The sequence below is a fragment of the Lipotes vexillifer genome, unplaced genomic scaffold (assembly GCF_000442215.2).
Source record: "Lipotes vexillifer unplaced genomic scaffold, Lipotes_vexillifer_v1.1 scaffold16, whole genome shotgun sequence".
NCBI classification, from domain to species: Eukaryota; Metazoa; Chordata; class Mammalia; order Artiodactyla; family Lipotidae; genus Lipotes; species Lipotes vexillifer.
In genome coordinates this window covers 1,120,354-1,135,258 of record NW_006778983.1, presented here as the reverse complement: position 1 = coordinate 1,135,258, position 14,905 = coordinate 1,120,354, and the positions used below count along the sequence as shown (strand labels likewise).

General features: G+C 37.9%; 1 protein-coding gene across 1 annotated transcript in view; it reads right to left on the bottom strand.

The window, feature by feature from the left end:
* Window positions 1-14,905, bottom strand: part of LOC103083473 (mitogen-activated protein kinase kinase kinase 5) — a gene marked incomplete at its 3' end in the record, with an annotated part of 199,014 nt that overhangs the window by 100,351 nt on the left and 83,758 nt on the right. The window contains 5 exon segments of the mRNA XM_082930932.1: window positions 2,885-3,055; window positions 5,322-5,428; window positions 6,595-6,763; window positions 7,530-7,723; window positions 13,451-13,474. Of these exon segments, the coding sequence (XP_082787058.1) occupies window positions 2,885-3,055; window positions 5,322-5,428; window positions 6,595-6,763; window positions 7,530-7,723; window positions 13,451-13,474 (665 nt within the window).

The window sequence follows — 14,905 nt, the reverse complement described above, 5'->3', positions numbered from 1 at the left end:
TCTTTCCCTTGAATATAATGTATCTTTTTTCCTGGCTGCATTTATGATATGTTCTTTAATTTCGTTTTACAGGAATTTGACTATGAGGTGCCGAGGAATGGTTTTCTCCGTATTTACCCTGCTTGGGTTCTTGCTGAGCTGCCTAGATCTGTGGGCTGGTTTTGTTTGTTTGTTTGTTTGCTTGATCAGATTTGGTTAATATTTGGTCACTAATTCTTCAAATATTTTTCCTGATATATCATCTCTCTTCTCTACTTCTCAGACTCCAATAACGTATGTTAGACGGCTCAATGCTATTCCACAGGTCACTGAGACCATTAATTTCTTTCTCAATCTTTTTCTTTTCTGTTTCAGTTTGAATGATTTCTAATCACCTGTTTTCAAGTTTAGTGATCCTTTCTTGTATTGTGTCCTATTTATTAATCCCATTGGATGGAATTTTGACTCTGAATACTATATTTTCAGTTCTAGAATTTCCATCTGGTTCTTCTCCAGTTTACATTTATCTCCTGTAATTCTTCATATTTTCACCCATAGTATCCAACTTTTCCAGTAGTCTCTTCAACATATTTATCACTGTTATTTTAATATCCTTCTCTGCTAATTCCAAAATCTTTGTTGTCTGTGGGTCTACTTCTATTGACTGACTTTCTTTTTACTATGGATCATACTTTCCTATCTCTTCACAAATCTAGTAGCTTCTGATGGTGTAGTAGACGTTTTGGGTGATATGTTGTAGAGAGTTTGGATTCTGTTATCTTCCTCTTAAGAGTGTTGAATTTCGTTCCAACACACAAATAAATCACTGGCAGTTCACTTTGTTCATGTGGAGTCTTGGTTTTAGGTTTTATTAGGGTGGCTCTGTTTTGGTTTTCCTCTTAATTTTCCTTAGTCCTGGGATGTAGTTTTTTTATTCTGAAGCCTTGGACCTTCTGGAGTTTCAGTGGAAAGCTCAAACTGTTTACCCAAGCCACTTTGACTTGGTGAGGTTCAAACTCCAAACTCTGTCTCTCCTGCATTACACAACTGCTGAAATCTCTGTTCAGCTCCAGCCTTCTGGCTGCTATTTTCCGCTGGACTCCTCTGAGTTTTACCCACATGTGCACGTCAGGGGTCAGCCAAGAATGGAAGGGCAGTTTATACTTATATTTTGAGCTCTCTCTGTGGCTCCTTCATTCAGGGGGTCTATCACTCAATGTCCAGGCACTCTGGCAGCCTCAGACTAACTCTTCCAACCAGTGAAACTATGATTTTCATCTTAAGTTCTAAGCACCCTGTGCCTGCAGATCAGAGAGCTCTCCCAAAGGAAAAAGCATTTAAAAGTGGATCTTATCTAATGTAGTACCCTTCATCTAAAGATCTAAAACTCTTCAGTTTCTTACTATCTTTAGTCACTCTTCGGTGCTTTCAAACTTTTTTTTTTAAGTGTTTTTCCAATGTTTATAATTGTTATTGGCAGGACGATCAGTGCGATAGAACCTACTCTTTCCAAAAGACAGAACCTTGATGAGCAGATGCAAATTTTAGTGGACTCTAGTTTTCCCAATCTTTTATGGTTTATGATATTAAAAATACCTTGTTTAAGAAATTCTTTCCTATCCCAAAGTCATAAATTCAGTTGGTATATTTTATTCTAAAAATATTTTTTCTAAAGTTTTTTTTTAAAAAAAATTTTGATCTTTAATTCACTTGGATTTTATTTTCTGTGCATGGGTTAGACTAGGGATTCATTTTTATTTTACAAGCAGATAAACAAATTTTCCCAGTACCATTCCTGAAGAGTCTATTCTTTCCACTCTGGCTCATGAAGCATACCATGTCATAAATCTAGTCTCAAATCTATATATCTCAGTCTGTTCCAGCCTCTCTCTTCAGTTCCAGTGTTTTATTTGTCTATGCTTGCACTCATACTGTAACATCTTAATTATTACATTGTTATCGTATGTCTTGTTATCTGGGAGAGCAAGTCCCTCTACCTTGTTCTCCAAAATTGCTTTGCCCATTCTTGGCTCTTTAGTTTTTCAAATAAATTTTAGAATCAATTTGTTGAATTACATGAAAAGCCCTGCTGTGGAGAATTAACATCTTTAAAATATCAAGTCTTCTCATCCACAAACTTGGTATATATATATATATATATATATATATATATATAATCTATGTCTATAGATAGAATAATATATATGTACAGTCTTGGAAAAATTGGATAAAAATGTATAAAGCAATAGCCACATGTTAGTTACATTTTATATCTGTTAAGTCCCAAATATATTAAACATGATCATGTCAAACAAAATACTAGGATAAAATATGTATGACTGTGTAATCATGGGTCTTGAGTTGGGAAGGGTCTTTATAATGGTGTGTGTGTGTGTGTGCGGTACGCGGGCCTCTCACTGTTGCAGCCTCTCCCGTTGCGGAGCACAGTCTCCGGACGCGCAGGCTCAGCGGCCACGCCCCACAGGCCCAGCCGCTCCGCGGCATGTGGGATCCTTCCAGACCGGGGCACGAACCCGTTTCCCCTGCATCGGCAGGCGGACTCTCAAGCACTGCGCCACCAGGGAAGCCCAAACTTGGTATATTTTTCCACTCAGGTCTTCTTTCATGTCTCTTGAATTTCCCCCCCCAATTTTATTTTTATTGTATTATACTTTATAATATCTTTTAAAATTCTTTTTTCTTAAATCATTATCTTTTCAACCAATTTACCCCATTTTGCTCTGCCTTATTAAATGAATTCCAACAAAATTATTTACTAAAGCTATAAATTGTGAGATTTATTTCATAATACACAATCAAAAGGATAATAACAATAATTTAACACTCATTTGCAAACAATTTTTTATGTTATGGATTTATCAAGTATCTTATCCTGTGCACTTACCAAGAAGCTCCATGGTCTCTACTTTCAGAATCCATGAAATTAGAGTCTAAAAACATATCTTTGTAGATTCGACCAACGAGGCAATACATATCTGAAGCAACTTGCCCTTCACTTTGCACCAGGGGAATCATAATGTCAAGAGCTTTTGCTCTATCTCCAGGGAGATTTCTCCTAAGGTAGAGGAGGGAAACATCATTGTTTCAGTATAGATTACAGGAGCAGTTTAGGCCAATTATCTTTTTAAAACTCTATTTAATATATTGATTCACATTAGTGAAGTCTGGCAAGATAAAAACAACAGTTATATTTTGAGAGTCTTCTGTAAATCTTTTTATCCTATTGCATGTCTACTGCGTTTAACAAGGATTTCTTTTGAGTTGCTTTTCTGCTAATGGTGATAGATTTGTGCTTATCCATCCACAGTCCTTCCAATTTCCCTGCAGTCTCTGTGCAAATTTAAGTTGATGGAGTGAGATTAGGAATGCAGTCTGTGGCCTTGAATGGGGTAGAGTCAAGGAATCCAAACAGAGACAAAGCCCTGATGCTATAGGTTTCAATGGCTTTTACTCTAAAACTAATTCACAGACAATACCAACAATCCAACTTTAACCCAAGAGTCATTTATCTTCTACACGTGACCAATTGATTATCTAAGGAAGCTGCTTTATATAGCTCATTTTAAAATCAGCGAGTACGTATAGATTGTTCTCAAAGATTAAAATTCTCTTAAGAATTATTTCTTGAGCCTTGAAAGCATTGTGCTAAGTGAAGGAAGCCAGTCACAAAGACTACATGTTGTATGAGCTCATCATATGAAATGTCCAGAGTAGGCAAATCTATGGAGACAGAAAGTAGATTTGTGGCTGCCTAGGTCTGGGGGATTTGAGAGGAAATGGGAGGGTGACTGCTAGTGGGGAGGGGGCTTTTTTTGGTGGTGATACAAATGTTTTAAAAGTCTTGGTGTTCATGGTCACACAACTCTGTTAATACACTAAAATCCAATGAATCACAGTACACTTTAAATAAAATCGTATGGTATATGAATTATATTTCAATAAAACTGCTATATAAAAAGAGTTATTTGTATTCTCAACTACTATTTTAAATCTTTCTGTGCGTGAAATTCCTTTTTACACTTTGTACTAAATACCTTGAGTTTAGAATAATGCTGCATACAAATACATTTATCATTTCATTCTATTCTATTTTAGGAAAGACAGACAAAATATGGATAAAGGAAAATATAAGAGGCTCTATGGACTTTCATTTTTCATTTCAATATAGAATATATTTTATTCCGTCTTGCATTTCATCTTTCAAAAAGGATTTATTTGAAAACCAGCTGGAACAGATAATCTCTGGAGGTTTCATCTCACTCTGCCAAATCTAAAGAAAAAGATGTTTAATAAATGGGGAGATAAAATAGACTTTCATTATACATGTACTGATAAAGTTAGCAATTTCTAGAGTTTGGGTAGATAAAAAAGGAAACACACAATCTCTGGTTAAAGAGCATGCTGACTTTTCTTCGGAGACAAAGGCAGGAGAACCTAGTGATGAAGAACAGAAATACCAGCATCAGCTAGATCTGGGTTTGAGCCCCAGTTTTATGATATGCTTACTCCATCTCTTCAGTTTCCTCATCGGTAAACTAATTAAGCCTTCATGGCAAATGAATGATAGATGTGAGGTCCCCTCCCTTTTTCTTTCTATCATTCTCTCCAGTTGTAGTAATTACATACATATTCAACTCTCCGCCATGGCAGAGAACAGCACAACTAAGTTTTGGACAGTTCAGTGCTCTAGGCCTCTCTATGGCCAGCGCAGGGATGATCCTCCATGGTGACTCTGGGTAGAAAGTGGCACTGAGGCAGGTGCCAGCGATGATGCCAACAGAAGGCGTGGAGGCAGGACTGGAAGCAGCAGTGTTAGTCCTGGTCCTAGAAGATTCATGGACACATGACCTAAAATGTGGCCCACAGAGTTTTAATTATAATTAGGTATGTTCAGGGCAATCCCAGTGAACATATTCTCTGGTTAGGAATGTGTTCACCTAGCTATAACTATCCCTACTCTAGTTACTTTTTGTGTAAATAATCATTTGGTGTTGAGTATATTTAAAGATAACATCATATCCATGGAATTTAAAAAATCCTAAAAAAATATATAAATAGTAAATACAAATTTTGACAGAGAAGAAAAAGAATTTTTAGAATTTAAATATACAAGCATTGAGGGACATTATCTTACTGACAAAAAAGTCAGAAAAAATCAGAATGCATGCTTCCTATATTTTACATGGTTGAAGTAGAAATATCAACATTACATTCTAATAGGGAGTGGTTGCAAGGCTGTAGCAAAAACATACCATAGAAAGAATATGGAGGCTAAAAAATAATATGTTAGCACATTGTGGATGGAAACTTTTTCTTCTTACCTATTCAGTGCAAATGCATAATGAAACTTCACATGGTGATGGGAGGCCAAATCAAAGGTTGGCAGCTTTTCTAAAGTCTCTACCAGCTTCACAATAGAATCATAGTCCTTTTAAACAAGAGGAGAATAACACAGAATTAAACCATTGGGAGAAAGTCCTGACAGTGAAATGCCTTTGGCTAACCAGCTACCTGAATCTGAGAAGGGCATTAAAAAAAGAACTAGAACCCACGGAACACTTTGAAGAATCCAAAACCAAGAAGAAACTGTTTGTTTGTTTGTTTAAATAAGGGGTTTGGATTATATAGATAAAACATTAGAAATATCGAGTTACCACATCTGACCTAAAAAACAATAACCCATCTAACATGGTAATGCTACATTGTCTAAATATGGGTGGCTTACTTCTCCCTGGAGCCAGATTCCTGGTATGCAGGGTCTTATCAATTACTTTAAGGGAAATAATTTCCAAAATATCAAGGACATGGAGCAACTAATTGAACTTCTGTTATAAGTAACAAAACTATTCCGTTTCAACACAAGTAAGCTCTCTAGTCATGGAATCCTAAGTGCCACACTTTTTCCACGTATGTGAATCTTTGTTGTCCACATGAAGCTTTACTCGGGCCTGAAAGGTTGGGAATAAGAAACCAGAAGTCGCTTAAATTTTACTGTAAAAATCCAATAGCAAATCCCCAACTCAGAGAGGATTTCATTCTACTTAACATAATTTAAAAATTTTAAGACATCCCAATAAAAATAATATTGCATGTTCATGCTTTACTTTATATATTTTTTAAGTTATTTTTATAATTAATCAATTGCACATTTCATACTTCTAACTAGTTAGACCCAGCACTATCAATTTCAAGCAACACAAATTCCAGGAGTAAGAAGTATGTCTGGAAAGCTCTAAAAATTTCTGCTATTTGCCAAAACAAAGCTTTCACTTATTGACTGATGGGTGTGCCGGAGGCTAATGGAATAGAACAGGCTGTCTGCAGATTAGCTATGCATGCAAATTTTTCTTTTTGTTCTTTTGGAGGGAGAAGTCAGACCTTTACCGTACAAGTCTTTCACAATCACTGATGGTTAACTTATATGAGTCTGTTTCATTTATCATAAAATCTCTGGATGGAAAGCTTAGGAGACTCAATAAAAAATTACATGTAGTGACATGAATGACTTAATAGCTAACTAAAACTGGATATTAACACTCCCTCATTCCTCCAACGTGCTACATGACAAAGACGTGACTTTGAGCAGCTTCTCACCTGGATATCTCTGTAGGAAAGTAACAGATTTATGACAATATCTGCTGTCAGGACTTCAATATTATCCACTCGCTGTCGAATTCTTGCCAATTCAGCTGCCAGTTCTTTACCAGTGTATAAGTTACGAGCTTTCCTGATATCATTGAGTATAGATTCCCGGAAATACTGGCTGGTGGGAAAACACACATTTTTTAGAGTTAATATTAGAAAGGACTTCAAAGAAAAGCAATGATCTTATAAGGAAACGGATGACATCTGCAGCATTCATAACTTTCAGTTCGTTAAGATGCACAGAATGAACACCTTATCTATCTGGTATTATTTAAAAACTGGGGTATACTATTCTTTTACACTCTGCCTTGCTTCAGTAAGAATTCAAGGTAGAGACACTCCATGATAATGAATTTTCCAAGACCCTGCAATGTACCACTTAAAATGCTAAAACTTTGTCATTTTACTGTTTTGAGTAAAAATTGTTCGAAATAAATTAGGTGTGCCTGTGATTTGAACATAATATAACATTTTCCTTCTGATCCAGCATCATCATTTATCAACCGAAATGACTGCCCTTAACTAAAATATAATGGTGCTTTCAGCAATTTTTAGAGTTCTTGTCCTTACACTAAAAGTCTCTGGACATTTATTCTGATAATATTTCTGTACTTTGAATATATTTTTAGCTCTACCATTTCTACAACACAGTTAACAGTCTTTTTTTTCTTTTTTCTGATTTCAAGTTTTTCTCCTCTGAATAAAGTGGACAAAATGCAAGAGGTGGACTAGGCAGCATCTATTTTATCCACTTAGAGGGTTTTATATATTTTCCCTGGCTCTCGGCTGAGTACTGCACGTAAGAAACACCTGATAAGTTGCACAAATAAATGAAGGAGATGAACACTTCATTATCACCACCAAATAGCGTTACTAAACTTTACCTGGAACTTGCTTGTGCCACCTTCAAAAGTTGAATGAAACGATCCACAAGAGGTAAGCAGATGGGTCCAAGGAGCAGCTCAAAGTTCGGCTGCATGAGCTCTGTCAAGCCCTTCATGAAGCTGCTATCACAGCAGTAGACCTTGTTATGTGGAGTTATCATGTAAGGAATAAATGTGTAGTTCCCAGTGCACATCTGTGGAAAGAGGAGGCGCCAGAAGGTGGTGAGCTGGCCTGCAGACTCCACACTGACGTAACCCTAAATCCTACTTTTAAATAATAATCCTGAATGTGAAGGTAAATTTTTAAAAACCTCATTTCCTATTTAATGATCTATGAAAACGGAAATCTCTTCCAATTTTTTAAATTCCTTACTTCAAAAAATTAGGACTTACAGATGATGAAAAAAAAGTATGGCACAGTTTCTATCAATTGATTAAATATTTATTCACCATTTCTCATGGCTTAGGCAAAATGATATACGCTGTAGGTAAAACAGGGTAGCTTAAAACACAGCCTTTGGCCTTCAGGGAACTTAAACTTTAGTCAGAGAGACACAGCATAAATACATGGAAATGAAAAGAGCTAACATTTCAGGGCTGCCCACGTGACAGCAATGTGTGAATGATGCCAGAATAAGCTGCTCCCCTTCAGGCTGCTCTATCGCAGTCATGGCTCCATTAGTGTCCCAGTTACTAAATCTAGAGACCCTGAAGTTATCCTTGATGCTTCCATTTCCTTCCGTAGCCTATCAAAGTCCTGTCTATTCCACCTCGTATTGGTCCATTTCCCTCCATCTTCTCTGCCAACACTGCAGACCATGCCACAAACATACCTGGCCCGAGCCATTGTAATTGGCTTTTAGCTGGGCTCTCTGCTTCTCTTCTTGCCCGTCAATCTATTTTCTACCCAGCTGTCAACGTGATCTTTCAACAACCTATATCAGATGACTTCCCTCAGGTGCTTCAAGCCCCCTCGTTTGCTCCTGGCATGAAGATAAAACGGTCACTGTAGCCTACAAGGGCTTGACTATCCAAACGCTGCCTCTCTCTCCAGCCTCAGCCTGTGTCACTCTCCGCTCACTCAGCACCGCCTTCTGTCCGCTCCCGATGATGCCAAGTGAGGGTGCACTAGTGCAAGCAAAAGTGGAGGTGGGAAGTGTAAAGGAGAAATTGAACTGGACACCCCTGAGTAAACGAGTCTTAACCAGAGCTTAGGGCTCAGGGAAGGAGAAGTGAATAGATAAGGGTTTCAAACTCTATATGCTGGGCAGTGGGAATCATGGAAGGATTCAGAGCAGGAAAGAAAACATAAACAAAGTTGTGCATTTTGACAGTCTGGCCAGAAAACGGAAAGAACTGAAAGAGAAAGAAACGAGATTTAAGGAAATTAGGTGGGAAGCTACAAAGCATGACCAGATTGACAGTAGCAACAGTGGGTGTGTGCACTTGACTTCAAGAAGAAAAAATCATGGAGACCAGCCAGCTGATTACAGATATTGAGAGAGAGGAAGAGGAAGGCATCAAAGGTGACTCTACAGTTGTAAATGAGGCTCCTTAAAGAAGAGTGGGATCCTTAACAAAAAGCAAGAATTCAAGAGGCGGAACCAGACTTAATTATTTATGAACAGATTACACTCGGGGGCACTTGATATGTATCAGGTAACGAATTATACACAGAGCCTGACTTCCAGTTAAAATATGAGAAGAACTTCAAGTGGGTGAGATTTGATTTGGGGTGGGTAGGGTGACATGCACACTTGTGAAAGGTTGGGATTTAAGGGGAACGGTACATCTAAAGGGATAATGTCCAAAACAGAGTTGGACATGTGTGATTGGAATGTAAAAGTTTCAAGCCAAAATACAGACCTGGTGATTCTTTGGCATGGCTGAATCTGAGGAAATGGGAGAGACCTCTAAGAGAAAAATCCAGAGAGAAAGCAAAAAGCAGGGGGCTGAAAACTAGAATCAGATGGGTGGAAAACTCTATTTATCACTGTTCTAGGGAGTCCAGAAGCCCAAATTATTTGTTCCATGTCAGAATTACAGAGAACGATGCATCACTTTTCTTATCCTTCGAACTGAACAAATGAGAGCAAACATTTATTCACCTTGGCATGTGCCAGGGAATGAATGGCGATACATTCACAACAGCCCACTGAGGGAGGGGATCTTGTCTCCATTTTACAGGTGAGGGTTCAGGTAAGGCTTGGCAAGGTCACACAGCTGGGCTGTGATGTGTCTGGGACTCCAGTCCAGGAACTCCTTCTCCAGAGGGCCTGCCATTATGGCTTGGGGGCTGGGCACCCTCCCGCCTGGCCTTGACCTGCCGGCACATCAACCCCTTTGCCTCAGGTCACCTTGCACGGACCCCTGCATGAGCCAAGTTACTGCCTTGTAGCAAACAGATGAGAAGTGTCAAATGCCCTTCCGGCTAGGTTTAATTATTTATGAACATGCTATTCTTTAAGGCACTTGTATTTCAGGTAATGAAGCAGAAACTGGACGTGACTTCCATTTAAAGTGCGAGAAGAACCTCCAAAGGTTGAGATTTGATTTTTAAATCAAGCACATTAAATTGTTCCTTTTGCAAGTTCTCCTTGATGGACCAATAATTGGAAGACTAGTGAGGAAGAGGAAAAATAAACATATCCTGCTACTAAAATGTTACCAAGATCCCACAGCAGGTCCACCATTTTAATCCTTTTACCCAAACCACTGTCTAAACAGAAAAGAAAGGCAAGTATATCAAGAGATTGCTTTTCAAAGTTTCTGGAGTTTAAACTATGAGGGAGCTATATAAAAGAGCAACAGAATCAAATAATAAACCAGAAAAGCACTTTTAGAGTTTCTTCTGCTGCTGGATAAAGTTCTGTATCCTCAGAAGCCTTAATACCATGTGTATCTGTGTATAAGACATGAACCAGGACACATTATTACTGAAAGACTGGATATTGGGGAATAATGCATCTGTGTAAAACTAATTCTATCAGATGTCTGGGTGTGTGTTGAGCAGTAGGTGGGTAAAGATAGAAAATGAGAGTCATGCAAACAGCAGAGGAAATCAGGTTCCTGAAACTGTCTTCAAACCCCGTGGGATGAGGTTTCAGAATCCCTGTTGAAGGTATTCAGCATGCTAAGGCTTTCCCAAGTTCCTGGCCTCACTGCTCTTTTTGGAGTCTCTTCCCTATGTTTCTAAGGCAATTTTTTTTTTCAATGTCCCATTGTTTATGGCCAAAAAAGGGGGAGGGCAGTAAACAGCAGGAGGCACATGGATGCTTCTAGGCCTGAGCTGAGAGCCAGCCCAGTGAGCATGCAGCGGGGAGAAAGTGTGCGTGCGGGGAGCGGGGAGCGGGGAGTGGGGTGTGGACTTCAGATTGGTTTTTTTAAATTAATTAATTTATTTATTTTAACATCTGTATTGGAGTATAATTGCTTTACAATGTCATGTTAGTTTCTGCTGTATAACAGAGTGAATCAGCTACATGTATACATATATCCCCATATCTCCTCCCTCTTGCATCCCTCTCCCACCCTTCGTGTTTTTTAAAAAGATAACAGCTGCTGAGAAAAGCACTTTTTCAAATGATGAACACTAATAATAAGGGAACATTTATTTCCCAAGCTGGCTCACATATAACTTAGAAATATCATTACTGCAATTTCTATTCACAGATTGCTACCAAACCCCGAGTTTGAAATAAATAATAATCCAAAGCAAATGAAAACAATGACTGTGTGATCAAGAAAAGACATTTCAGGTGCAACAACTGTCTTTTATTAATAAGATACTAATTCTAAAATATTTAAACCTACTTCTTGAAAAAGAAAGACCACAGCACATTTCTTTACATTTCAAAATACTAAGGCATGATCATAAATAACAAGGCTGATCTCTCCGGCCCATGCTTGTTTTCATGGCTATAAAAACACACAGCTCAAAATCTAAATGTATTCTCTCCGATTATCTTCACTGCTTTTGTTTTAAAAAATAATAATGCCAATTCTGTTTTTCAATTTTTAAAGGTTACATAAAGGTGAACATAAGTATGTATGGAAAATGAATTAAGCTTCTGGGAAGATATGCTCTCAGCAGTCAAACATATTGAAATATATGCTCAAAATACTCAACTTTTGAGAAGGACACCCAGCACTGGAAACACAGCAGCTTACTCAAGTCAGTGGGTGACTTGTTCATAACGTGCAGTATAGGGTCAACTTATAAGCCTGCTTCCCCACACATCCAACCCATCACTGGGCATGATTAGCTCTTCCCTGTCATTCAGGTAAATGCCACCTCCTCTGAAAGACCTTCCATCCCCACTTGAGAGAAGGGGCGCCCACTCCTTGGCACACTACCTTATGTTAATTTCTAATTTGTTTGTTTGTTTATTTGCTTGACATTCTCCCCCAGCGAGACTCTGGCACTTCTCAGTTGTTGTCTCCTGAGACAGTTATGAATGGGTTGTCTCTACTTTCAGCCTTCACAGTGAGTCTCTTGTGGCACCAAGCCCAAAACCTGGCATAAGTTCATGTTCCATCAACATTTGCTTCACAAAATCTGTTACACTGAATTGATGCATGAAGCAGTAATTGTTCATTTCCTGTTGAGATGTGAAGAATGAGTTTAACATGGCAACATTATTTATGCTGCAATGAGTCTCTGATCTGAACTCTTAAATTTCTTAAATCTTTATTTCTTGAATTTCCAATCTAAGGGAAATTTACCCATTGTACTTTTAATCTTATCCTCATCTTAAATGGAATCACGTGCAGATCTTTTTGTAGTATGTTATTTCCACTCTAAGTTTCAGAGATACATTCTTTAAGGTTTTAAATACTGGCTTACCTTCCAAAATGAAAAACCATTGGCATAACAAGGCTGATTTCAGAATATATTATAATTATCTTTCATGCATTTAAAATTTTTTTAATTTATTTTTATCACTTTTTAACTTTTGTTTAATTCTGTGTGGAGGGTAAGAACTTTGCAGTGTGATTTCAAAGGTCTTAAAGTGTGGTTTACAAGACTTAGGAACTTGGACTTCCCTGGTGGCGCAGTGGTTGAGAGTCCGCCTGCCGATGCAGGGGACACGGGTTCATGCCCTGGTCTGGGAGGATCCCACATGCCGCGGAGTGGCTGGGCCCGTGAGCCATGGCTGCTGAGCCTGCGCATCCGGAGCCTGTGCTCCACAATGGGAGAGGCCACAACAGTGAGAGGCCCGTGTACCGCAAAAGAAAAAAAAAAAGAAGAGTAGCCCCCACTCACCACAGCTAGAGAAAGCCCTGGGCAGCAATGAAGACCCAATGCAGCCAAAAATAAATAAAAAATAAATAAATTTAACTAAAAGAAAAAGAATAGAACGTGTGTGATATTATAAAAGAAAAAAAAGGACTTAGGAACTTAAGTCAGTACCAATGTAAAGATGATAGAGGTATGTATATATTAATATATTGATACAAATCTCCATATGTGTGTGTGTACATGTGTATATATGTGTGTATATGTATATTTATAATTTGTATATATAGTGTATATATACAGTGTATATATAGACATAGATATCTATATATGTGTATATACAGACAGACATATACATATGTGTGTATCAGTGTATGTATATATGCTGCTTTAGTAACACTCATAATTACACAAAATTGAATATAGTATGGAAATTTTTTTCTAAAACATAATTATATATAGAAGAAAACAGGTATGAGTGTCATCTCCCATTAGTATAAAGTTTCACTGTAAAGGAATATTTATGTAAAATAACCCATATTTACATTGATATGTTAGAAATTCTAAAGAAGAAAAAAAGAAACAGAAATTAATAACTGTGGAAATGGAAAATATACCAGAGATCAGTTGATGGAAAAGAAAAGATAAAAAAGTTTCTGGAAAGGTTAAGTAAAATACTCACAGTATTCTTCTGGCAAATGATTTCCTGAAAAATGAGAAAAGAGAAAAGTAAAGCAGAAGTTAATACAAAATTAATTCAATTAATTAATTAAAATATTCTATGTAGAAAAATTTGTATTAACGATTTTATTATTTATTAATTTAGCAATTGAAAATTTAAAATTTGAACAGAAGGTGTAGAGTAAGCTTCTGCATCTAAGTTTACAGTCTGATGGAGGAGACAAGAATGCACAAAGGTACCGTCTACGGTTGAAGGAAAACAGCATAAACACGTAGAATCAAAACCCGAATAACCAAAAAATCATTTCTTCAGAGTCTGTATGTGCAGAATTATCTTACAGCTATGATCTTTTTGGGAAGAGATTTAAACGAGTTTGCTTTCCCAAAGCACAATCTCACTTATGCCCTGGGAAGAAACGTAGCAGCATGCTTGGAATAAAGCTGGAAATAAAGGGCATTGGCTACTTGTCAGAGTGGGCAAATCCACATGCAGACAATAAGAACATCTGACAATAACTAGTCATAAATATTGTTACGTATTGTTCCGTAAGAAGTGAAATGTGATAAATACACTGCAGGCAGTGTCCCTATCTTCTAGGCTGTGAGAAATAAGTGAGATCATGCAAATAACGTGGCTATATCATGTCTGGTGTATAGAAAGTTCTCAATAAAGCTAGCTAACATATTATTATTCCTAGACTTTAAAATGATTAGAGACGTGGAAGAGACAATCTAGAAGAGCCTGTGGCATAAGGGCTTCACTGAGGTTGGGGAAGCATGATTTAGGAAGGAGAGATGGGACAGTGTTTTGGAAAAGATGGCATGTATGTTGCCATGGAAACAGGAAATGTAAGGCATCCGTGGAGCCTAAAGGGTGGTCCATCTGGCCAAGAAGAGGAGCCAGCTCAGGGGAGGTAAGAGAGGAGCAGAGGAGGAACGCAAGGCCCAGGGGACCAGCTGTCATTCATCCCAGGATCAATATGGGGCAAAAGGGAACCTAGGAGGGCTTTGGCTTGGAGCAGCATGTAAGATTTTTGAACGTTTATGGGTAACAGATGAGGAAACAAAACTCTATAGAGGAAGGAATTGTGCAGCGTAATTGTGAGAGTCATAATGATGTATATAAAATACTAAAAGAGACCCATCAATACCTCACAATCTTGCTGATAAAGAAAGAACATACACACATTTATAAAGAAACATTATAAGCCTGTATGCACAGGCATGTATGCACACACATGCTACACCCAAAGAGCTATACTGTAGCAAGGGCTGGGGTTTCTAAGAGGAGGATGTTCCTAGATTTTGAGGAAGGCTGAAAAGATCATCAGAGAAGGTGGAACTCAAGAGGAGCCAAGAACAGGTCACGCCTTCCAAAGGCGAAGCAGGGAGGTGGAGATCCAGGCTAGAGGACTTAGGAGCCACAAAGGCCCATTTAGGGAACAATAAATATTAT